The following is a 25622-nucleotide window of genomic DNA, read 5'->3' on the forward strand; positions in this document are numbered from 1 at the left end:
TTTTTTTTTTTATGTTCCCACGTGCTGAAGAGCAGAAGCAGGACGGGAAGCTACTCTTGTGGCGTTCGTAGAAAAGTTTCTCAGTAGCTAAGGGAGTATTTTCCAGACAGGTCCACTATTTACAAGACATGCTAATTTAGATTTTTTCTGTAAATCGTTTTTTTCTCATTCATATATGTATTTTTATCACTTCCATCTGACAAACTTTTGTGTTTTATCAATAGATAAATATTGCGCAAGACAGGCCTGTACGTCATTCGCTATGCTGGTCTCGATCCGGACTTGTGGTGTAACGTAAACTGTACGCTAAAATAGGGAGTGGCAGATATTTCATAAAGTTTCTGTATGACAACTTGTTCAAAAATTGTTTAATTTTTAGTTAAAAGGATACAACCAACGGAGAAATTGCGACCTGATCTAGGATATACGGTGTAAATGCCATTTGTCGTCTGCTAGTCAGATGTATCATTACTCTTTCCACAAACTTTTATTCGTCAATGGTCTTTCTTATCTGGTAAAAAAGAATCTCGTCGGGTAGTCTTCTTAGCTATGTAAAATTTCTACATTTTTGGTATAGGTCTCTTTATATCCTCTTAATATTTAAAATATAATTTCTGGGTTAGTCCTAGAACAAGTTTGGCACTCAAAGTTGGTATAGAGGTACATTTTTTCTTCTGTCTCCTTTAATCATGTTTCTGGAAAAAAAATCATTGGTATGATTAGAAAAGGGAAATTACAAAATACAGAACTGTTTTTGCCCGCTTTAAAGTTAGATGCGTGAGATTTGGTTTTGCCACTGAAGACACTCCTACGGATGTATACACATCCTTCTGCACAGGAAGCAAACTGTGTCCAAAGGGTCAAGAGTGCTGTGGTATTTCCTCTTACTTCAGGATCATAAAATATGCTTGTGAATCGTAAGTTATCTTGTTAAAATTATTTCAGTGTCACAGAATATTTTAGCGAATCCTAAGTTACGTTGTTCTATCTTGGTTGCATAAACTCGATCAGACTAAATAGTAATGAGTTTGGTCTTTCCTCTTTTGCTTTTTTGTTTATATATTTAAATTTGGCATTAGCATATTTTGATTCGTATAAATATGAGGTTTAATTTAGTAAAGGCTTGAGCCACTATACTTTTTGGACAATCTACAAATTTTCTAGATAATAGATGTGTTAAATTAAATATAACATTTTTATAAACCTTAGTGAGTTATTAAATACATATTGTATCTATGCCAATTTCTTTACTTAGTCACTGCCACTATTATCATCAACACCACAATCATTCCCACCTATATAGCTAATTATTTTTATCACTATCATTATGCTCTAAAACATCACCATCGTCAAGGGGTCTGGTCTATTTGACCATTTGCCCATGTATCCAGTTCATATGTCAGTTTGACCACAACCTATATTCAATTTAATCACAGTAATAATCAATGTGACTACAGTCCTAAGCTAATTTCATCTCTGCCATTAGTTGATTCGACCACAGTTTGGTTATGAAGTAAGTGAAATTTGATATAATCTTCTTCATCCACCATGGTTGACCTGCGCACCCATGCAGATATTTTTCTTTTATTGTGTGTGGAGATGCTGCTTTATAGAATTAAAAAACATGTATATTTGTTTTAGCTTCTATTTGCAGGTAGTGCAATATGCATAGGATTTCTTTTAAAGACTTGATGACACATACGGTCAAAAAGTAGCTGGAGGTGTATCTTCTCACATTTAGTGAAATAACTTCTAATTCATCAAAGTTAATCACAAACTCCATATGTGACTATGCTGTGTAGTTTTATAAACCATTTGAACCTGAGATAAATACACCCGCTTTGTGAGTTGTACAGCCATTCTGTGCAGATTGTTCTGCTGTTGCATAAATTAAACTAAGCAAGGAGTCTATTTTTTTCTTACTCGTACATCTATCTTCCACATTACTTCCAACAGTGTCCATTTTTCGTTCGATAGTAACGGCAACTGACCTATGTGTATCAAGTGACTAAATTGTATTTTTGAAAAATGCAGTTTCGTTTTGTTTACATACAACAAACAACGATTGTGAAATTATGCTAAAAAGTAACTTCTGTACTTGGTGGTGAAAATGAGTGAGGCTAGTGGTCAGAGCAACTCAAATTGACTCAAGGCTGAGGTTGAATTGACTCTGGGTTGTGAGTGAATCAACTCAGAATCACAGTAAAATTGACTAGTGCATGGTCAAATCAGCCAGTGACCAACTTCACCACACTTGTTATTATCACTATCACTGTGTCCACTAGGTAATTACCACCTGGTTTCTATAGCTACAGAAAAAAAGTTAGAAATTCACATAGAACAGATCAGAGCGTAATAGGCTGACTTCATTTTCAGAGTTCCTGGTTTGTTTGATAAGCATCTGCTTTACAAACACAGAGGCACATTACCATGACAACCACGCAGGAAATTTATTTTATTGATTTTTTTTAATGGCACCTCTCATCTTGTGCATGCTTCACCTGTTCTCATTTAGCAGTTTTCCTGACCCCTGAAGACCTAGACTGGGTGGATAAAAGATAATTATTGGTCCTCTAATGGTTACTTTGGTAGCCATAGTTGTAATATGATTAATGAGCATGAGAGTTTTAAAATTACCTTATACAGATAGCAGTTCAGACCATCAGTAATTTTGTCATTTGTTCTTGGGACTTTGATCTGTTTATTTTAATCGTATATCTAAGAATGATCAAAGAAGCTAACATTGGATAAATAAAGGTTAGTATTTATGTCAAAGATATTTTATTGTTTGGAGATGGACAGAGCACACCACATTCTAAAGTCTTCCTCCATCTTCCTTTCACAGTAATTTCACTTTAAGGGGCAAGAAAGTATTCCAGGGCTTTGTTGTTGTGCTGACAGCTGCAGGAGTAACTTCTCAATTTTACTTCATCCTGTGGCACACTGTTCCTTCAAGGAGAGCAGTCATCACAGTGAATGAACCTAGATTTATAATTTGTTAGCAAGTTTTTTGTTCTCTTTATGTGAACACAGAGAAGAAATCATTCTTGACAATGATGAGTACTTTAACATTAAAAGATGTTTTTTCATCTTTGTAACAGACTTTTTGCACTGCCTTAGTACCAGTTCTTATGTGTTGTTAGAGTGGAACATACTAAGCTTGAAAAGTGTCAGAATTGTTTTAATACATAGCCAACAGTCTAAAGTCACCAAACTCTGGATCATATTTTGGCACTTTTTATCTCATTCCATGATGTTAGCAGTGGTAATTCTTTTCCATCTAGCAGCTATATCTGACCATGAGCATTACTGTGTTCATAGCACTTAATGTGGGCGTGATTGATTCTGTGCAGTCTTCTCATAGAAATGCGCTGCTGTGAAAATTAAACTTTAATTATCTTGGGACATTCCTGTTTACTGGCATTCACAATTCTCTCTTACATAAACAAGCATGGTGTAAAACTCAAACAACTAACCAATCTCTCTCTCACTCACACACACCCAGCCACACCCTCTTATTCTCCTAACCTTATCTCTCCACCCTCTTCTTGTACTCTCAACAGTTGAGGCACAGCTGTGTGCATCTCCATTATCTGTTAGCAAACCTGAGCATCAGTCATATCTCAATACTACTGGTAAGTACGACACCTTGTGGCACATGACAAAGTTATGTCATCCTTGTTAAATAAGGACAGAAACTGCACATTTCTGTTTAATGCATGACCAGTCATTATGCTCAAAACAAAATGAGACCGTTATGAGTTGTGAAGAATGTCTGGTGATTATAAAATAACCCATGTTTGCAAAGTGTCAATATAGAGTATAAAAAAATTCTGATGGAAAATAAAGGCAGCAGAAAAACTGTTTCAACAGAAGACTGTACATCAAATGGTTGAATGAAGGAATTTCTTGGCCATTTCTCAACTCCCTAATAGTGAACACTTGATTCAATAGGTTTTCTTAATCCTGAAATAGTGAAGTGGCTACTAGAACACTGTTTTCATTTTCTGGTCAGTTGTGTAAACAGGTTTTAATTGTATTGTATTTTTGGGTATGTCATATGTCGTGTATGTGTTTGTGCACATATATCAACGTATGGGCACATACACATTTATCTTGATAACTTTGTAAGATTTATTTCTGTTATCAGCTGCTGTTCTTTTCAGACTGTGTGCAAATCTACCCAGATGCATCTAGAAAAAGAATGCTACGTGCACACATAGAGACTGGGGAAAAAACATACAGGGCTAAAGCCTGCAGAACATAATGACTGTACACCCTGGTCTGCTGGGAATGCATTGCATCTTGCCCCCACACTGGACTCTTTTGAGACCCCAGGGCTTGCAGAATGGTGTGGATGGTGAGGGGGACAATAACAACAAGAGTAACAAGGTTCAAGAAAACAGCTGTCACCATCACTGGCTACCACGGTCACGCCACAAGCACTCTGCCTGTTGTTTGAGAGAATATGTGTACGTCGTTGGTGGCAAAGATGGAACAGTGCCTCTCAGGGACATATGGCGAATTCATATTAGTAAGGGAACTCATGATGTCTTGTACTTGTTGTGAGCAGTTTTATAATAATTGTTTTTTTAATTCGAAGCATATTAAAATAACCTTTATATAAACTGGGTTGAGTCTCATCTTTTGTGTTAATAAACTAGGAAAATATGCACAGTGACTACAAAGTTTGTTAATATTTAAAATGTAAATATTTGGATTGTTGACATTGTCATTGGCTATTTTTTCAGAAAAACAATTTTGGGAGCTGATGGAACCCAAGGGCAGCTGCTTACCTTACCTGCAGGGTCACACTACAGTAGTAAACAAGGTGAGATACCGAATGTTAGCAGAGATGCTAAGCATGCACTGGGCCTTTTAGTACCAAAAGTTGATTTTATTGCATCTGTTGAATTCTTGTGATTTTTTAAATGTGTATATGTGTGTTTCCAGAGACTAAAGTTTATTCTTGCAGTGAATTATCTAAAACCATAAGCAGTAAATCACAATTTGAAGCCTAGTAGATTTTAAGTCAACAAATCTGTTCAATTTTTTTTTAAATGGCAGGCCCTTTAAATCTTGTTTCAGAGGCTTATTTTTATATTTGGAGGGACCTTCAGTGGCATCATTGGAGATGTGCAACTGTGGGTTTACAATTCAGGTAAATAATGGAAAAATTAAAGAAAGCATATTTAAACATGAATCCATGTTTATTTTGACATTTGACTAGTTTGAATAGAACATTGTTGTAAACATGCAATATGTTGGATACATCTGACGGCTTATGTGTTCCTGTAAGACAGCATCTATTGTCCCTAAATTTCCAGATCTGGATTACCTGAGGGAAATATGGATAGAACCAGGCAACCCACAGCCTACCTGCCGGAGGGACCACTCAGCTGTCATGTTCAACAACATCATGTATGTCTACGGGGGCTTTGTTGATCAAACAGGCTCAAGCCAAGAATTCTGGGCCTTCAGTACAGGTGACTCAATTTATTTTGTGAGTCAGTGCAAATGAGAAAAATAGAAGATGGTTAATGAGAAAACAGTGAATGCGAAGAAAGGAACAGTTGGTCATGAATGCATAGAGATTCTGCATTATGGGTACTATTTAAGTTTTAGATTTTGATTCCAAACACACTGCCCTGCAAGGTGGCAGAAGATATTTGTTTTATTTTTATCAATTTTGTGTGCTAATTTAATGAATTCTTACAAATACTTGACGTAGCTCTAATGTTGTGTGCTTGGTGTTTGCTCTGACTGCAGAAGATGAAGAGTGGACAGAGGTAAACTCACGTAACAAAATCCACCCAGGTAAAAGACACGGACACTCTGCTGTGGTTGCTGGCAATTCCATGTGGCTCTATGGTGGCATGGCAGGATTGACCCCAAGATCAGATCTTTGGTGCTACAGTTTTTGTTAGTTTTTTTTCTCACTAATCTGTCTCCGACAGGTTTAAAATTACTAGATTGAGAAGGAATTAGAAAAATATTAGAATAACAATCACAGCCTGTGAATTGTAGATGTACGCATTTTCTGCAGACTAGAATAAGGACAAAGATGAGAGCTTTCTGGACACCTAAGTATAAGAAAATAACTCCAGATTTAGAGGATTCTTTCTTTATGTGGTCTTGGAAGACACAGTTAGAGCCTAAAATCTTGATTTAAAATATCCTTTACATTGGAAATATGGTAACATTAAATAGGATTTTGTTAAGTGCCTTTATTTGGCCTAACTATAAAATAATTTGTATCCAGTTAAGTTTTCATTGTTGCTTTTGTTGTATTATAGTGTTGACTAAATAACTCCCGTATTTTATAGGTTTCTAGTAAACAGATGTGTGTAAAACTGCAAGTGAAGTGTTTTCTGTAACAGCACTTCGGCAATGGAAGAAGGTGAAAGGACTTGGAAATCCACCCACCCTAAAAGGGCACACAGCTGTTGTGGTAGGTTTAATTTGACAAGAATACTGTAATCGCAAAGCAAATTTTTAAGTCTTGATTTTTATTATTATATTATTATATAATCAATATCTTGCTTTTAATGCTATTAAAAATGTCTGTTGTTCTGCTGTTAACAATCTGGTTTTGATTTGTAATCCAGTTTCCCAAATTGAAAATCAAGAAAACTGTTGAAAAAGAATTTACCATAAAAAATTTTCATGATGGAATGTTTTTCTGGAAAGTTGGAACCAACCTAAATCAAGAGTTCAACATTTAGCCGAGTTTTAAATTGCTCAGCACTGATTTTTTTTTTCTAATCAGGCACAATATAGACTCTACCTATATGAAATCAGAGAAATTTCCTGTTTGCTTGGAATGTGCTGCCTCTTCTGTGTCAGTGGCTTCGGTTCTTTTCCAACGTGCAGACTTCATGATCAGAGCGGTTATGTGGTCTTCATGTCGCCTTGACCTTTTGTTGATCAGTGAACTTTTGTTTGTGGTGGACTCATTCATCGTTCCAGCGAGACTTGTGCCATCTGTTGGATTTGTTCCTTTTGCTGTGGAGTGTATTGCAGGTTGTATGATGTTTTGATATTTGGACTGTGGGTTGTTGTTTGTGCAGTATGTGGATTGGAGGACACAGTCTGCTGAACACCAACATTTCTTCATCGCCTTATTTACAAGCAAAAACTTATTATTATTATCATAGTCGTATATGCTGTTGCAGGTGAAAAATCACATGATCATCACTGGGGGCAGCTGCGAAGGAAAATTTGTCAGCGACATGTGGGCGTATAGTTTTGGTGAGATTTTCTTTGATTTGACATGCTTCACTTTGCTTTGGTCTGTTGCATATTCAGAGAAAGTGGAAAAGTAGAGTGTATGCAGTGGATAAAAAAAAATACAAAACAAAAAACGATCCTCATTAAAAAAAATGCCTTGATATTGCATTTATTTTTTTGAAGAAGTGTATAATGTAAAAGGTAAACATGCAGTTAACAGATTTTTGTAGAATTTGCGATCTTAAGTTTTGAAACTTTAACTTTTTCCAGAAACAATGGCATGGCTAAAGCTTCAACAGCCAAAATTCCATGCTCTGCCCAAGCTCTGCTATCATGCTTCTGTTGTATATGCCTTTGAGTCTTCTGAAAAGGTCAGATCCCTTTCAGTACGATCAACACCCCAGCTGAAATCTGCTTCCAAGTATCGATTACGGCGAGATCACTTCTTAGTCCGTCCTCGGTCTAGTCCACTTGGTGCCAGAGAGGGGCAAGACCCAGCAGCAGATTCAGTTAGCTGTGATGCAAGCATTCCTGGGGTAGTAGCTCAGGAGGTGTCCAAAACACAGGTACTAACCTTGAATCTAGAAACACCCATAGAGGAGTGGTCCTGTGATCTGTTGGATGAAAATTCAACAAACAGATCTGGTAATGCAGATGCTATCAATGATAAAGAACCATTGCTGATGAGGGAAGAATCTGGGGAGTACTACGACACTTTTATGTGGGACAGATGCAGCAGTTTTCAAGAGAAAGTAGTAGTTGCTGACTCGGGTGCTGGTCATGGACACCATCCTTTAAGCAGACTTTGTGCATCACAAAGTAACAGACTTTGTGCATCACAAAGTTTTCCAGAACATTTGGTTCTAAAGTCACAAGCACATTACAACAGAGAAAATAATTCGTCAACAGGTCCAGGTGTTGCTTACCATAATGCACCCAGTGAGCAAGAGCTTAGTAAGGTCAGAAATGTAGTGCAAAGTGGCAGCACATCTGGACAATGGGATGATATTTACTTGGAGGATCTCGAGTGCACTAATGAGCATAACGGTTTGAGCGAAGTGCAGATCTCATATCCATCACAAAACCCTATCCAGCAATTGTTCTCTGTTGCTGAATTTGATCATGATGGTCACAAATGGTATACCCATGGCCCCCACTGCATGGATGAACCAGGCATTGAGCTGCAGGAGCTGAAATTTCCCTCAAGGACTAATCCTTTCTCCAACAACACCTACTTGCCTTTTTGTCACCAATCTTCCCTTTTGGAAGATTCCATTGGTGAAAGATTTTGCTCAGTCTCCATTATGCCTCAGCAGTCTTTGGAGGGCAGGATTACTTCTACTGATGTTGAAAATGCTTTCAGTCCCAAGGTGACCAATGCTGCTGTGACTGTTGAACACCCGATTAATCAACACAAACACCAACAGAAGTGTGTCAGTTTGCATTCTGTTGTGCCCGAGTTAAAATACAGATCAGTCAGCACAGGCACTCAGACTGAAGACTCTATGCAAAATGAGGGGAACAAGACATCATGCTTTCCAGTAGCCAATTTTAAAGTTGTGGGTATAACAGAGGTCAGAACTCCAGAAGAGATAGATGACAAACCAATTTACACCTGTGATGTTGAGAGTAAAGAGCCATTCATACTTGTTCTGGGTGGTTGCATGGAGGAAGCAGGCAGCTTGCACCCAAAACCTTTAAAAGCATGGAAGGGAATATTTTTGTGATCCAATAGCTGCTGTGACTTTACTAGCTGCTGGTAAGGAAAGATTGGCAAATAGACTCTGATCAGATTGTCTCTTAGGGCTGTTATTTACCCGTTTTTATTTCTGCATGCATTTACAGGTGACTTGTGTGTGACACGAGCAAGTCTTTTTTAATTTATTTGAATACTTACACAGGATCACAACCAAAACAGGTTGCACTCTCTGTGCTGGCTAAAAATAATAGAGGAAAAAGAAATGTGAAAACATTAGTGAGCAATGACATATTATGATACACAAATTACTCAGCCGCTGAAACTTAATCAAGATTGAAAGAAATACACTCTTAAAGTAAGTAAATTAAGCATAAAACACGTTTTGTTTGTTAAAGGTCCTGTATAAAATACATTGATAAATAATACATGTAAAATGATTTTTAAAAAAGCATTTTTTAAACAGATAGGTTTTTAGCAAATGTTTAGATGCTGTGTTTGATTCTGAATCACAAGTGTGGTATGGAAGAGAGTTCCATTGTTTAGAAGCACAGAAGGAAAACATGTTGTTCATGTGTAATTGTCCTTGTAGGTGGAATTGGCAGAATGCGGGAGTCAGATGTAGAAGGGAATATAGCCAAGAAAATGCAAGAATAAGGGAAAAGCCAGTAAGGAATCTGTAGCAGAGAGTTGAAAGCTTGAAGTCATTTTTCGCTTTAGTTAGTAACCAGTAGAGAGCATGCAGGAGCAATGTGGCATCTTTAGGTTTGCATGCTCAGAGAACAAGACATGCAAGACATGGACTTTTTGAAGTATTGTGGACAGCCTGCAAGAAGAGAGTTACAGTAAAGTAGTTGTAAGAACAGCATGCCCTAGATGAGATCTGAACCCAGGACAAGCAACCCTTATAGTATTGGTGACAGGCAGTAACTGTTGCACCACCAGACTGCCCTAGATGGAACTAGAGAAAAAGTCAAAGTCTTAGTAGTTTGAATTGAGAGAGTATGGCAAATAGAGCTGATCTTACAATTTGTAGCACATCAGAGGGTTGAGACATTTGTCAAGATATATCTTCTGTCATTGTGAAGTCTTTTTTCTGAAGATACTAAGAAACATATTTTGATGTTTTATGTATATCATATCTGACTTCTAAGCTGCGGTTTACACCAAGTAAGAAGATTCTTAGTCTTAGAACCACTTCAGATTTTTTTTATAAATCTTGAACAAATATGATCACTACAAAGAAGTCAGAACAAGTCGGAACTGTCTCATGGCATCCATGACTGTTTTACCTAGTTCATTGTTCATGTTGTCCATTTAATTATGAAATTTATTGAGAAGTGATATTAATTTCTTCATGACACATGTAAATTGTTAAAATGTATATAAATTTTTAACTAGAGATTTATTTTAGCCAGACCGTTATATATTGCTTTACTACTATACGTAAATGCACTATTTATATATTATAGTGTCATATACACACATAATATGAAAGCTACGTATGTACTCATTCATCATATTAAGATATTACTTAAGTCTCAGAGAATCTTATAGAGGTGCTGACAGGTCTAGGACTTAAAAAAGCTGAATCTAGTAGAAGGAAGTGTGAAACACATACTGAAGAAAAGAAAAGGTAAACAGCCTGAGACAGCTGTAACATGATGCTAGAAACACAGGCAGCTGACATTCAGTAGCATTAAGTAACCATTTCTTTTCTATTCAGTGATACTCTTCCTAGAAGAAGCTGCTTACATATTTTTAACTGAAATCTTGATTGTTTTGTGATATTAGGCATCTTTTTGGTGCTTATTTTGTTGGAAATAATATTTACACAAATGTAAATGTTGAAAATTGTCTTTCACAGTTTGTAATTGAAGTAAACTTTTTACAAGGTAATAAACATATATTAATCATTAGAGATGTATTGTATCCAAGCCAGAATAAATCAAAGGACAAATAAACACTATTTTCTACACAGCTTTATTTTTTTTTTTTTTGTATGAAAATAAGCAAATGTTCAAAGTAATTCAACAAACCTCCTCTTGTTTTATCCTCAAATGTACATTCATGCACATACACACACTCACTTCCCCAGTATATTATAAACATTTTCCAGAAGCCTCATACAATATACACATTTTGGAATCATAGAGAAACAAAGTTCTATAATTATTTAGTAACATAGATCATCTGCTGAGGAATCCTCGTTTCTCTCAAGCATCAGCAAACAATGCTGCCAGAAATTTACGTAGAATCATCTTGATATTTGTCCTGTCACCTTTAGTCCCCTTTTCCAAAATGTCTGCACAGATAACATGGGAAACAGCCAAACAGCTGTCAAAAAATGAATAAATTATAACAAATTTGCACCATGCAAAATAGATACAAATGAGCCCCAATCCTCTGCCACAAAGTTGCCACATTAGGTATTCTGAAGTCTGTGAAAGACAAAACAGCAGATGGTATTCTTAAAATCCTTTGCTTCCTGGTCCCTTTTTCTGACTGCTGCACATTGTACAGTTTGTCTGAAAAAAAAAAGGGATATATGTATCTCTGATCCTAAACAGGGTTACTATAATAAGGATGACATGCACTGTAGAATCATGTAGTAGAGAATGTCTATACATGACATAGTGTATTAAACATGCAGTCAAAAAAGTGGGTACAATCTAATGATGGTACCTCAAGCAGATATATTTCAGGTAGAAAAGAGCAGCCACTATACCCAGATAAACAATCTTTGTTCACAACATGGATATTATTTATGTGATGCAGTTATGTATGCTATTTGACTACAATATTATTATTGTTTTAAAGATACATCTGTATGCTCTCACAAGTGTGGTGACTTCATGTGATAAAAGTCTTGAAAATATTGTTGCTTTATTGCTATTATCTTTGTTAAGTAAAATGTACTTAAGATAAAATCAATAGATATGCAAGAACAAGAGGTGTTCTTCGCTGCTGACAGTTATATGATCCATTTCTATGAGAAGATGGGGTGCAAGCAAACTAGCGTAGCCTCCATTGAGAGCTAACAAAAATACATGCCTAAAGCGAACATTTTCATCTTATAAATCTGAGAAATAAGCTGAAAGGTTTTCTTTCAGTATGTAAAAAAAAATTAAAAAATAAACAGTAAATAACATGCATGCACACACACACACATGAACCCTACCATAATAAATGTCTACAAAATCTGTTCACTGCAAAAACTTTAGAGAAAAGTTATTACAGTTTGCTGTCTGACTCATAATAACTCACCACTGCAGTAGGCAGGCAATCTTCATGGTAGGTGTGGCGACAGTTAAACACAAGTATATTGCTGGCAAGGCGAAGATCTGTAAGAACAGAATTCACAACGATCATGCAGGAATGCCAAGCAAATATCAAGTGAATATTTTACCTTTATTTGAAAGCCATGTTTGTCATTGTCACAAGAAGTCAACATCTAATGTCTTGCATAAAACAATGTATCATCTAAATGAATGACCGATATGCTCAGAAAGCCAGTTAACCAATCAACCAACCTTATTTAACAACAACAACAAAAAAGTTTTTTTGGTCCAGCTTACCATTGACTATCAGCTCCTGACCACAAACAGGACACATCTGTGACTCTGTCAATGATAAAAATTAAAAACAGGTGTACACAAAATATCTATGCATACAATTTCTGTTTGTTCTCAGCTCTTTTAAAGTATGCTTCATATATTACTGTTCATTGCCAGCTAAATGCTTTTAAATTTAGTCACATAAAATTGCCCTTTCACTATAAGACAACAGGCTGAATAATGACAAAATAGCAAAATGATTGAGAACCTCAGGATGATGCCTACCATTCACAAATATTGCCTTCCGCTGAGTCCTGACATTTCTTTCTAGCAAATTGAAACTGTCTGCCACCAGGATTCTACGACAGCCTTCACGAAGGGAAATCTGTTGATATTGAGAGAAAATTCACTTCAATGGTGACTCCCTCCACCAAAAAAACAAACAACAAACAAACAAAAAAACAACAAAAAAACCCCAACTCCAAACAGCTTAATAATAATAAATGCATGATTTATTATGCAGTGCATGATTATGCTCATGAAGGCGCATACTCTTGGCCCTTAAGACAGAAACAAGACAGCATACAAAAAATGGAAGGATGAACAACAGTACTGAAAAGTAACAAATGAAAAACATAAAAGACATAAATAGGAATTAGGTATCAATAATAACAGAGTGAGTTTCATGTGCAGGACAGAACTGCTGCTGCAGCTACAGGGCCACCATTATGAATTATGAATAAGGTATGCGGGTCATCCTGCAAGCAAGGAGTTACAGTAATCAAGTCTAGAATCAATGCACAGACACGACTGTTGGCAGCATGTGTGAAGAGAATACAGCAGATAGCACTGATCTTTTGTACCTCACAACAAGAAGACTGACAGACAACTGTAACTTGTCTATAAGTCAAGTCTGCAGTCATGATGAATCTGAGATTTCAGAAAGACGATGTAACGGTGATGTTTTTGCCCACCTTGATGCATTCAGGCGGTCTGAGGAGCAATGATCGATTTCTTCCTCTCAAGCATAAAAAGGCTTCCATTTTAACAGTTAAGTTTGTTTTGTACCATCGGATCTTGAATGTCACTAATACAGGCTTCTATAGTGCTGACAAAGACACAGTTAGCAAGGTTGGAGCAGTACAGCTGGGTGTGTCATCAGTATACAACTAATGAGGAACATAGACTGGATACAGAATAACAGTGATTTTGTGTACAAAATAAACAGAATGGGGCCAGGTACTGAGCCTTGAGGGACCCCACAAGAAAGTGGAGCAGGACATGATCTTTCACTTACTACCAAATCACACTGATGCTTTTATCCTGTCACTCTCTCTATATATCTTACACATGCACATATTAAAATAAAAACTCAGTCAATAAAATGTCAGCTGGAAAACTAGACATTTATTACCTGTAGATTGTAATCCTGCAAAATCTTGACCAAGGAATCACGCAACCCAGGAATCACAAGGCCCTTTTCAATCCGACTGATGATTTTGATTGGATCAATGTCTGCTCCAACATTTTGTAGCAATGCTGTGATAAAGTCTGCAAACATTAAAGTTTACACACATCTGTGAACATTAAAAAAATTCCACATAATGTTGACCCAAATAAAATTCTGCTGAATGTTCATCCAAGTATGCAGCTAGTATGAGCCTCGAACCACTTAAGATATTATTATAGTCAAGAAGGATTTTCCAAGCCACTTCTTACTTGGTCTGTCAATGGAGTAAGAGATGAGGTTTTCCCATAGTTCTTCATCATTTTGTTCTTTGCAAAAATCTATGGCATGGTTTACATCCCCAAGACCTTCCATGATCATCTTCAATGCTTGTGTCAGGTTGCCCATTCTCCCTGCAGTCATTTGCAGACATGTATGTGTATACATCTATGCATGTGCATCTCCACATAAATGAAAATGCTAAACAAAACTTTTCATTAAAACAGAGAAGATTTAGGTTGTGGTTTAAAAAAAAATACGTAAGTTATATTCAACAGCCATAAACCAGAACTGTTTGGACAATTCCACTTTCATCTCTAAAGTTATACTGCAAAGGAGGGTAAGTATGTAAGTTTGGTTGGTTTTGTTTTTTTGCATTCTTCTTTTGTAAACTCCATTAGCTCCCCAGTCTAAAGGGTATACGCATGCCACAAACACTCATCATCATCAATTCTCAGGTTTTGTTATTCAAATACACTCTGGCTGTAAACTTTTCTTGCAAGCAGTCAGTCACATACACACGAATTATGTCCACAGTTCACTATAATCTAAGTAAATCTGCCTTTTATGGATGACTAACAGTTTTGGTATTGATGTTTCTCCACCCTAACAAAGTCTAAAAGGAAACAGACTTTTTCTTCCCCACAATTTAAGCATAGTTTATGTGACTGTACTTTCTATATACAGTGGTACAGTGAGCAAGCATTCATCATCATTTATTTTCCACATCTGTAAATTTAAAAAAAAAAAGCTTCTCCAGTAGTAGAAGCAAACAGCCTATGAACCACACCCTTTTCATCTAGGTAAATTATACAAACAGCATTAATGTAGCTGAATACCCACAACCAATTGATAAATCAGGTCTGTGCAACAATAATTTTGGCCATGGCCTGCCATATAAAACGTTACAGACATTAAACGTGGTTAAAAAATAAAAATAAAAAAAGACGAAGTTTACATGACTTGCTATACATCTGTTGTTAAGGCAGAGGTAAACGTAATGTTTGAAGCTTCCCCCAACATGGATGGCAGCAAAACAGCTTACCAAGAAGGAAGACTTGTTCTTTGACATATCCACGTAGCTCACACATCTCCAGAGCTTTTTGGAGAGGATATGACTCACTGCGCCTTAAGAATGGTAACAGCTTGGGTCTGTCAAATTCACAGTACAACTCCACCATCTGATGGCCATAATCATGAACTGCTGAAATGTCTTTAGTGTACAGCTGATCTAAATACTGTAGACAGAGATTGCAGATAACATTTAAATAGTAAGTAACCATAAAAAAATGAACAAACTTTCATTTATACACCATGCAGCTAAATCTGAAAGAAAGCTTACATCATTAAAAAACACCCTCTTGTTATACTTACCACATATTGAAAGTAATGGTTCTTTGACAACTGACTGATCACTTTTTTCACCTGAAAATAAAAGAAGAAATGGACAGTCTTGCAAGTGTGAATCTATAACATGCTCTTAACCAATGTATTCTCAAAAGACAAACTCTTCAATCTTTTGCACAATACTGTTAATTACAGAGGTAGATTAAAGCAGATGATGACTTTTAAATATAAACATCAAAACCTATCTGAATGTTTGTAACATATAACCATTGCTTAAAGCAATATCTAATGTAAATTTCTGGTCTGATAATCAGTTGATCACAATCACAAAGTGAAAAATACCAACAGTGAAAACAAATAAATTTATTTTCTGATTTCTGTCAATAAAACAAGAGGACATTGAGAGAGGGTTAATGAGTGGATGATGAGTACGCAAGGACTTACCAGAGATATTTGAGTGCTAAGATGTGTCTAGTGTTAGCATGTTGCATCAAGTATAAAAACTTTTGAATTTGAAAGGCAATTGATAAACTTGTGGCTTATATTTTAAGCATAAGCTGAGCAACACACTGTCAACATACTGGAATCTTATCGATGTTGTCCAGAAGCATACGTGTGGCCTGTTCCCAGTCCAGTTCCATCAGCGCTTGGATCTTATCACTCACAGCAGTGTACAATGAGTGTTTTTGGATCAGTCCAAACACCTCCTTGTTCTTCAACCTGACAATACCAGTGATACAGAACATTAATTTTTTTAGCATAGTGAAGAAAACAAACAGCTGTTTTACTATCATGTACTTGTCCTGTACTTGTGGAATTAACATGGTAAAGTTTATAACAACTGGGTGTGGTCTGAAAAGCTGTGACAACTGTGATAGCATAAGAAAGAACATTACAGAAGTATATTTTATATTCAATGCAAGCACTAGTAATTGTTCCGCTCTTAAATTCTCTTCACATCACAACAGGCAGTTATGAGAAAATAAAATGCTCTAAACATTTGTTTAGATTCTTCACAATACTCACTTCTTAAAACGGGATAACAACCTACCTGAGGTATATTGCTAAAGCTTTGTCAAATGCTTTTTGATAGGCATATCTGTAAACAGGCAGAAAATATTATTTTATACTATACCTTCCTTATATATATATATCAAGAGAGAGAGAGAGACAGCAAGAAAATTATTCAAAGCAGTTAAGTAAGCGGTGTAGAGCTCAGGTGTAATAAATAATGTTTGTCATCTGAAACCAGTAAAATATCTGTACTGCAATTACATGCATAAATGACATGCATTTCTTCATCCTCATAGACATGATTTTTTTTATCTATGAATACTTGTAGATATACCTAGCTCCACGAGGAACATTTCCAGGTAAAAAAACAAATTAAGCAGTCAAATGTGTTATAAAATATTAAACTCTAATAAGCATTTACAGCTGTCCAAGACTCTGCAGTAGAAGCTCTTGATCCAACTCACGATCCAGCAAATTTACTACAGCATTGATCAATGCCTCTTTGTTGTACAGGTCATGTGGCCAGGTTTTTATAAGATGATAGAATTGCTGTGGATAGAAAGTGAAATAAAAAACATCTGATTTCTAAACAAAATCACACAAATGTGCTGCTACAGCCAAAGCTGCAGCTATAAATTTTCAGCAAAGAGCAAGAGAAATGATGAGCACTTTTCAAAAGCCAGTAAATCACCACTGTCCACCACCTCAAACGGACCCAACAGGTAGGATATAGGACAAAGACATTTTTTCCAGGGGATGGAAGGGAGGTAAGTGACAGTAAAAGGAGAGGGGAGAGAAATGAGAGAATAAGAGGTGAGTAGATGGAAAAGACGGAAGAGAGAAGGGACAGAAAAAGGCACGAAAAGGGTAAGAGATGAAGACAAAACCAATATCAGCAGCAAAACCTATGCTAACAACCTTAACTATGGTCATGTCATCTGGTGCAGCCAAAGAAGAAATTGCTGCTTTACGGTAAATATAAAAAAAGGAGAAATTTGCACTTGGCTTTTGAAATCAAAAAGGAAGCATTTTGCTCTTAAAATTAGTTAACATTTTAATTAGAAAAACCATCTCTAATTTATCTGACATATTTGCATTCCTTCATCTTTATAGTGCTACTTGGCTAATGTGTAAAAAGCAGCCATCCCACTTAATAAGTCATTCTTAACATTGGAAACTACTAGTTGCCACTTCAATGCCAAGTCATCAATAAATGTGAGCAACTAAACTTGATCCACATACTGCATAATCCCGTTGCAGGAAGTCATTAAGGATCATCTCATAGATGGCAGGACTAAGCCTTGGGTCTTCAAGTGGAATGCACATAGAGATAGCCTAAAAAAAACAACCAAAAAAACAAACAAAAGCATGCACAATTTGATGAGAGAGAGAGAGACAGTTTGTGTGATAAGAGGCTGACAGCAGGTTACTGATAACTCAAGTTATCTAATGTCAGGAAATTTGCAATACTAACATCTGTTTATTTGAAAAATACTGTAAAAAATATTTCCCAGCAGAAGTGGAGCTTGGGAATTAAAGGGAAGCTTTAAAGAAGTGTTGAATGCAATTCTTACTCTGAGCTGGCCAATCTTTGCAAACTTGTATATCTCCTCTTCCCACAAATCTTTCCTCTTTCCAAGGATCTTCACACACATCTTGACAGCTTCAGCAAATTTTTGCTGATGCACTAGGAAGTCTAAGTATGTCCGACCTATTGCCTGATAACAAAAGCAGTGAAAATCCCCATGATGAAAATGCCTTTATGAATGCATAAAACATCAGCAGAAATTAGTAACTAAATAGATAACATCTGCAAGAGTTCATTAATAGTGAAACTATAAAAAACTTAATATTTGCATTTCAGGCATATAAAAAAGGAGTGGCTCTTGTTTGAAGTCATGACACAGCTGTAATATGGACAGCTCTTCAAATGTGTACAAGCCTGGGTCTCTTATTCTATATGTGGATGCTTGCATATCATCTTGCTTTCCTTTCAAAATAAATGACTAAAATATTAAAACTTCAAAAGTTTGCCAGAAAGAAACACGTCCACCTCAACAAGCAGCTAGGTTGAGAAAAAGAAAACTGACAGACACACACTTATCATCCAGAGTGCCAAGCCATCTTCAATGGTTGCAATGGCTTGCTGCAAGAGTTTGCTTTGATGTGCAGTCATGCTAGAAGCTGTGGCCCATGAGTCAGCAGCTGCCACAATAAAGCTTGAATATCCTATGGCTACACTTTTGGTGTTATCTTAATGAAGTGTATGTCACTCAAAAAACAAACCTTCTTATAGAAATGCACTACACATGCACTCATTCACTGTCCTGTTTGCATTAATATATGCAGCAAGGTATCACAACATTCACCTCATATGTGTGCGATTTCAGTTCATGGGCATGGTCAGATGCACATGCCATGGCTTCCTGAGAACAGAAAACAAGCAAAGAGTCATTCGAAAAAGGCCACAATTTCCTTCTTTATTTCACTATCCTAATATTACTTAAAGTAGCCAGACACTGGTAAAACTGGAAATGCACAGCTGTGTACATTTCACAACTCCTTGGGGGTAAAGTTCCGGTGAAAAAAAAAAAAGGAAAAGAAAACTTCTGATGAGAAAAGTCACTTTTAAAGAACATGAACGCTAATGCACTGAACAAAAGCTTCTGCAGCCAAATTTTTAAACAATTGCACATTGCATAGCACTGCCTTATTCAATGACACATGAATGCTAAATAATACTGGGGCACTGATGTTCTCGGAGTATTTGAATTACTAGTTGGACCTCCATTTTTGAAACAAAATAATACCTCATATCGCTCATGATCCATAAGCCATGTGATATGGTCATCCATATCTCGAAGTCTTGATATGACCACATCCTTAGGGCTAATTATAAAAAAAATATTTTCATCTGGAATGCACTCTGCAGACAAAAATAAAAATAAATACAAATTTCAGGGGGAAAAAATAGAATGAGTTCATGACCATGCTGCATACAGTCAGACATTTAGTGGTGAAATGAATAAAATTTGAAGGTAGCAAACTAAACAACGATCATCCTAGCGAAAACAGTGTGAATCTTCTGTCTTTTAGAATAGAAAAACAGTGTGCTTCCACACAACACCAACCCAGATGATAGTCATTGATGCGGTACTCTTCAAATCCTCTCATGGTGAGGGCATCATTGGACAACTCTTCAGATGTGTACAAGCCTGGCTCTATTATTCGTAGATGTGGACGCTTGCATACCATCTTGCCTCCCTTTTGAAATAAATGACAAAAATATAAACACAAAAAATTGGAGTAACACCGAAAGTGGTTGCTTATATTACAATGAAGATCTTTATTTATGACTTGCTAAGGTCTGTGGGCTTCACTGTATTAATGCTTAAGGAATATAATACTTCCCATTCTTCACAGCTTTAACTAAGGGAAGTTTATTTTGACCACAAAATATGATGTCAAACAACCATACCTCCTGTTTCATCCCATCTTTATCATATGTTAGAAGTACCAGATTGCTTCCCAAAGGAGCAATGCCGCACACAAAAAAATCAGGGGTAAATGTCTGGACTGAAACAGATTGTGTTGTAGTAGTTAATTAAATACGAAGACCCACGTCTTTTTCTTGTAATCTATCCATCTCTTTTTTTATCTATTTTCTTTTGCCCCTTCATCAGCCCATTTATTGGCTTTTAGTAACTGTATACATGATCATGGACAAAATGATACTACAGAGGTAAGAAAACAGTTAATGAATATGCTGAAGTCCAGTATCAACAACTAATAAAATGTAAAACAGTTAATAACAGCACAAATAATTTGCGGAGTAGTCAAAAGTACAGGAAATGGGATATATATATTTCTATAAAATCATTCCCCCCCCCCCCCCCCCCCAAGAAAAAAACAAAACAAAAAAAAACCTAAGAGTTCCAGACATTTTAAACAGGAACTATTCCCACTCACCAATTTCAACTATGTGTCGTGGTGTATCCAGTCCATCGTGTACTGGTTTTACTTTTACAACACAGACCTTGAAAAAAAATGTGCCACATTTTATGAAATTAATGTAATAGTCATGAAAATATTTCACAACAATGCACTCTCCACCCCAACACACTCCAAAACAAAAACAAACAAAAAAAGAAGAAAAAACATCCCTAGTAATAGTGTCTGACAATGTGTTCTAAAGATTTTTGCATTTTGAGTTGGAACCAATTTAAATATAAAAAGCAAAGACCTACTATTGTCACTTTCATAAAAAACTTTGTTACTTCATCTGAGACATTCTCTTATACTTTCATAAAAATATCCTTGGCATCTACTCACACACCTATGAATTTTTGCTTTGCTCATTCTGAGAAAAGAGCTACTTCAAAGTAGACAACAATGCACTGTAATTACTGATATTAAATTAAGAACAGTAAATGAAATTATTACAAACCCTGACAGTGTCTGCCCAACCAACAAGGAGAGTAACATCATCCTTCCAGCATAGCTGGCAGCCATAAAGGTCAGTTCGGTGTCTGTTTGACATATCACATCATATATTTCTGGTCTAAACCTCTAACTGCCAAAACTATTCTTAAATGCTTTAAATATTCACATTTCAAACAGCAGATAATAAATTAGTAATAATATCATATGTTAAGCAATAATAAAAATTTAAATGAGTAATCAAATGAGCTGATAGATAACTGCTGTAAATTTAGGTAGACAGGGGACAGAAGGGAAATAGCCAGAGCTGGTGTTTATTCACTCTCTCTCTCATACACACACATGTACCAACACTTAACAGTAAAATCACTTGCATAACCTCTCGAAAGAAAAGAGAAAATTCCACAGATTAACTTATTACATTTTATACGATCATACATCATCAAAAACACATCTACTTGGCAGACCAAGAAACTATGAACAGTAAAGAGTTAGGTTTACTTGAGAGTTCTGGTAGACTCTACATATTTAACTTACTTGTGATTTTTGGCAATTTTTGTAATTATACGCCTAGAACTGGTATGGTACATTCTGACTCCCTGCGGAAAAGATTAGCCACCAATTATGAAATGGAAACTGCATTTGGTGTTGCATGAGCATTAAAAAAGCTACTGCTTTTACTGCATGTCCGCAAAAACTATGTCTTAGCAACACCTATAATGTAAAAGAAAATGCTCTGCTGAAGAAAAGATCATGGACTCCTGAAAAGATTATGGCTGGCAGCCCTGATGCTCTCCCCTTGATGAGCTATAAAAGGACAACACCCATAGCAGTTTGTCACCAACACCTGTTTGCAGGGCTGGGTGTTGCGGATTTTCTCTGGGTACTCCAGTTTACTCCCCACTCCCTCTCCCCCATAGCGTGAAAAAGCTACAAGGTGGTAGCACTCTCCTACTAAACAAACAACAGCTTGTCCCCACTGCAAAGAGAGGCTCTAGGTTCAGATCTCATTGTGGGACATTTTCTGTATGTGGCACCTGTTTGCAAGGCTGACCATTGGGTTTTTTTTCTCCAGGTAATCTGGTTTTCTCTTCCCTAATAGTGCAAAATCCCCTCTAGATGGAAGCTCTTTCCTACCCACCCAGCCAATCAGTCAGGTTAAAAAGATATAAACACAGTTTTTGACTGCCTGTAGCTAGTACAAATTCCACAAAAACTGAAAGTGAGATACGTGACAAATTTTCCATAATAATGCATGCCTTTTAAAATAGAGTCTGGGTTTTCCATTGTGTATAATTCTAGAACAGCAAAAAGAATATCTGCATGATAGGTGCAACAGTTTTCATTCAAAGTAGAAAGCTGTAGACTCCTTCTGAAATTGTAAAGAACTACATATTTACCATGCATGCATTGTTTTCATGCTGCATCCTTTCAATCATGAAATTTGGGCATTTTTTAAAGTTGTGGAGATTACCTGTAAACTTTGGCATTATACTTTTTCTTCCAGACGAGTATTAAATTGGAGCTAAGGAAATCTGATTGGTACCTCATCATTAGCCCATGCAATAAAATCTGTGTGCCACTTGATGTTGCGAACAGGTCCCTCCCCTTGATGGATTGTTATGGCCTTGTTGGTTCTGAAGAGACCACTCTTCTCATTCAAAACCAGCTGAAAGAATGTGCACAATGTTCAGTAAGAGACATCAGTTTTAAACTGTCATGAGTATTAATACTCATTATAAATATCTATCTATGGGTAGAACACAAATTTTGAAATTTTATAATAAGAAATAAATTTTTGCTTTTTTAACACTTAAGGTCTGGTAGTACACTTTAGTGTTTAGTGACAGTGAGAGAAAAAGAAAGTGTCATGCAGTTACATCCAAATGCATACCTTTTCTTCTCCACAAGCAAATTGTCTGCCACGCCCTGATTTGGTGAAATAAGGATCTATTCCCACAGACTTAACGGGCCGGTCAAACGACACTGTCTGGTTAAGTTCTGTGCCATACAAGCCAGCTATCATAACCTGTCAAGAGCAACAAGTTTTTTTCATACATAAGTGCATGTGCGTGTGAGTGTGCATACTGTTGTATGTGTACACATACCTGCCAGTATGAACATGCATATTAACATGAACGCATGCTCATTCTTAAGTGTGCACATTCGCAGGTTTAGAAATTATGTGGAAGAGTTGGTTACAAGAATAATCTGTTTTAGATTTTAACTGTTCAGTAGCTTCCAGCATGTTATAAATGAAACTTCTCATATTTATCTATTCACTGAATACTGTCTAAATGAACTTTGTCTTAATAATGTCCTTGCATAAAGATTTTTGTCAGCTTCCCAATACTTCATATTCTGGAAACTAGTTGAAATTATAGTATGTCTTATATGCTTACCTTTCCATCATCAGAACAGCTGGCGAGGTATTCTCCCTTCTCGTCAATGCTGATCTGATTAACTGTGGTGGTGTGCTGCAATGATCAGGAGAGATAACTGGCATTACACTGTCAACACCAACTTAAAACGTTCCTAATCTGTAGCATCTTGGTGTGCTGAACACAAATATGACCATCAAAAATGATTATTGGCTCTAGTTATGAAGATATTTGATATAGTTTATTTTCTATCTTTCACCATGTAAATTTATCCAATAGGACTGTAATAACATCCTAATCAAGCCTAGAATAATGTAATATTGCATCACATTGCATAATACCAACATGCACACATCATCCCACATACAAGCTGTGCTACAAGTGGAACACAGATTCCACAGTAGTCGAATAAAAAAAGACTATCAGTGGTGTTTACAGTCCTCATGGTGTGGAGAGAGCCAAGCACCACACAAATGACTGTTGCCTCAGAATTCACTCGTGACCTACAAGAATGGAGACTATTTGTAGACTCTTCGAAACTGAGTCTTAAGGTAGTGCTTTTGTACTATGGAAACTATCTTGTATTTATTTGAGTAGGGCATGCCGTCCACATGAAAGGGACATACGATAACCTAAAGCACCTATTGAATTCCATTAAGCATAACAAGTACAGCTGGCACCTCTGTGGTGATTTGAAGATAGTTGCCCTTTTAATGGGACTGCAGCAGGGATATAGAAAATACATGCTTTTTTGTGCGAGTGGGATAGCCAAGCAAGGGAATTGCACTACTTACAGAAGGAATGGACTTGCAGACAAAATGTAGCAGTTGGAGATGCATGTAAGTAGGGTGGGTTTAAAATGTTTAACTAGGCAATAAATAAACATCTTACTTACAGCCATGATTTCTTTATCCCGGATATTGTTCCCTGTGTGGTCAAGAATGAAAATCATACCCCAGTGAGTCCCCAGAGCAAGGAACTGGAAGTAAAAATTATGGCAAACAGTAAAATACATTAAGATAGTGTCTATAATAAAGAACAAGACTTACTCAAAACCTTCAAACCTGAATGAATGAGGCAGAAAAAACTGTCTTTCAGTTATTGTTATTTCTGTTTGTTACTGATATATAAAATGAGACATTACTCAAGCCACTTTTGACTATGAGTAGTACAATGGTTGCAAAGGTTGCCATGCAGATCTGTTAATAACTTGATGATATACTCAAACATGTTGCCAGCATGTGTAGCCTACTCAGCAATGAACGAGATTCTCTGATCTTTATTGTAACTCAGTTTCCTTGTAACACTAGTCTGATAAAATGTCATTTGAGGATTGCTACCCAAGATGACTGGGTGCAAATGTTTTTGACAGCAGCACAAATTTAAATCTTTAGTAAGTACATGACCCACACGGCAAGTTTCCAAATGGTTTTTCATAATGCCAGAGCAATGCAAATCATAACCTTTGTATGGACAGCAATACAGCTAGCTGCATCTTTGCTAAGGATGGCATTCAGGTCATTTGTCAGACGCTCATATTTCAGCTTTGGCTCATCTGGTTCCTGAAAATAATATGTGATATTACAGGTATACAATGTTGTATATTTCAAACAAATATGCATACATATAATTATAAAAGAAAGTCAGAGAGGAAGTGGGTAAACAATTACCCCCCCAAAAAAAATAAAAATTATAAATGACATCATCCAAAGTAATCTCACACATTCAGAGATGGAACCTAAGACACACTGTTAACATTAAAAAAGTTGTGAACACTAAATAAAAATTAATAGTATCTAACAGAAGCCCTTTCATTTCCAAATGAAGAAGATCATTTATTCTTATGACATGCAGTTAAATCAAATCAAACTTTATCGTCTGTCAGAAGAAGTCCAGGACAGAAATTTTTCTTTTCTTCATAAGCCCAACCACATATACCAACATAAGATGAGCATAACAAATATAATATGAGCATAAACATAACTGCCAGACACACCCATACAAGACATTCAACACACATGCACACCTACACCTTCTCTCACATACATGTGAAACCTCCTAAGGCAACTGTACGAGTCTTTGTGCCTCTTATTCAGGATGGTATTCAGGAATGTTAGGAAAGTGGTGAACACTAAGTAAAAATGAATACTAATAGAAGCCCATATATTTCCAAATGAAGGAAGTAATTTATTTTTAAGTCACAACAGTGTAATTTAATAAATAGGAGATAT

At 36.3% G+C, this 25622-nt stretch overlaps 2 protein-coding genes across 10 annotated transcripts in view; one reads left to right on the top strand and one right to left on the bottom strand.

The window, feature by feature from the left end:
* On the top strand, positions 1-10902 carry LOC112563899. 8 transcript variants are annotated; one of them, XM_025238363.1, is made up of 11 exons: positions 71-110; positions 839-917; positions 3564-3635; positions 4167-4534; positions 4752-4831; positions 5089-5161; positions 5328-5486; positions 5770-5922; positions 6381-6451; positions 7176-7251; positions 7501-9178. In XM_025238363.1, the coding sequence occupies exons 4-11, from the start codon at positions 4267-4269 to the stop codon at positions 8955-8957; spliced, it is 2337 nt and encodes a 778-aa protein (XP_025094148.1). In that variant the 5' UTR covers positions 71-110; positions 839-917; positions 3564-3635; positions 4167-4266; the 3' UTR covers positions 8958-9178. The 8 variants fall into 8 exon arrangements, with proteins under 8 accessions (XP_025094142.1, XP_025094146.1, XP_025094148.1 ...); XM_025238357.1 differs by lacking the exon at positions 3564-3635 and having other exon boundaries at positions 1-110; positions 770-917; XM_025238361.1 differs by lacking the exon at positions 3564-3635 and having other exon boundaries at positions 41-110.
* Positions 10894-25622, bottom strand: part of LOC112563898 (vacuolar protein sorting-associated protein 41 homolog) — a 16767-nt gene continuing 2038 nt past the window's right edge. For both annotated transcript variants that reach the window (XM_025238355.1, XM_025238354.1), the window contains exons 4-28: positions 24855-24953; positions 24287-24370; positions 23413-23487; positions 22905-23039; positions 22557-22679; positions 21548-21609; positions 21018-21099; positions 20540-20606; positions 20049-20146; positions 19702-19834; positions 19381-19496; positions 18940-18996; positions 18145-18288; positions 17813-17905; positions 16992-17119; positions 16608-16655; positions 16138-16276; positions 15584-15634; positions 15255-15447; positions 14203-14343; positions 13898-14034; positions 12769-12868; positions 12505-12549; positions 12194-12270; positions 10894-11454 (exon numbers count right to left, since the gene is read on the bottom strand). In XM_025238355.1, the coding sequence (XP_025094140.1) occupies positions 11398-11454; positions 12194-12270; positions 12505-12549; positions 12769-12868; positions 13898-14034; positions 14203-14343; positions 15255-15447; positions 15584-15634; positions 16138-16276; positions 16608-16655; positions 16992-17119; positions 17813-17905; positions 18145-18288; positions 18940-18996; positions 19381-19496; positions 19702-19834; positions 20049-20146; positions 20540-20606; positions 21018-21099; positions 21548-21609; positions 22557-22679; positions 22905-23039; positions 23413-23487; positions 24287-24370; positions 24855-24953 (2484 nt within the window). In that variant the 3' untranslated portion in view covers positions 10894-11397. The remainder of the gene's footprint in view (positions 11455-12193; positions 12271-12504; positions 12550-12768; positions 12869-13897; positions 14035-14202; positions 14344-15254; positions 15448-15583; positions 15635-16137; positions 16277-16607; positions 16656-16991; positions 17120-17812; positions 17906-18144; positions 18289-18939; positions 18997-19380; positions 19497-19701; positions 19835-20048; positions 20147-20539; positions 20607-21017; positions 21100-21547; positions 21610-22556; positions 22680-22904; positions 23040-23412; positions 23488-24286; positions 24371-24854; positions 24954-25622) is intronic.

The sequence above is a fragment of the Pomacea canaliculata genome, linkage group LG5 (assembly GCF_003073045.1).
Source record: "Pomacea canaliculata isolate SZHN2017 linkage group LG5, ASM307304v1, whole genome shotgun sequence".
In the NCBI taxonomy this organism is placed as follows: domain Eukaryota; kingdom Metazoa; phylum Mollusca; class Gastropoda; order Architaenioglossa; family Ampullariidae; genus Pomacea; species Pomacea canaliculata.

Coding starts and splice junctions, on each gene's coding strand:
- LOC112563899 (XM_025238357.1), top strand. CDS start 4,267: ATGACTGTACACCCTGGTCTGCTGGGAATGCATTGCATCTTGCCCCCA. Junction 4,832..5,088: donor ACACTACAGTAGTAAACAAG/GTGAGATACCGA, acceptor ATCTTGTTTCAG/AGGCTTATTTTTATATTTGG. Junction 5,923..6,380: donor TCTTTGGTGCTACAGTTTTT/GTTAGTTTTTTT, acceptor TTTCTGTAACAG/CACTTCGGCAATGGAAGAAG.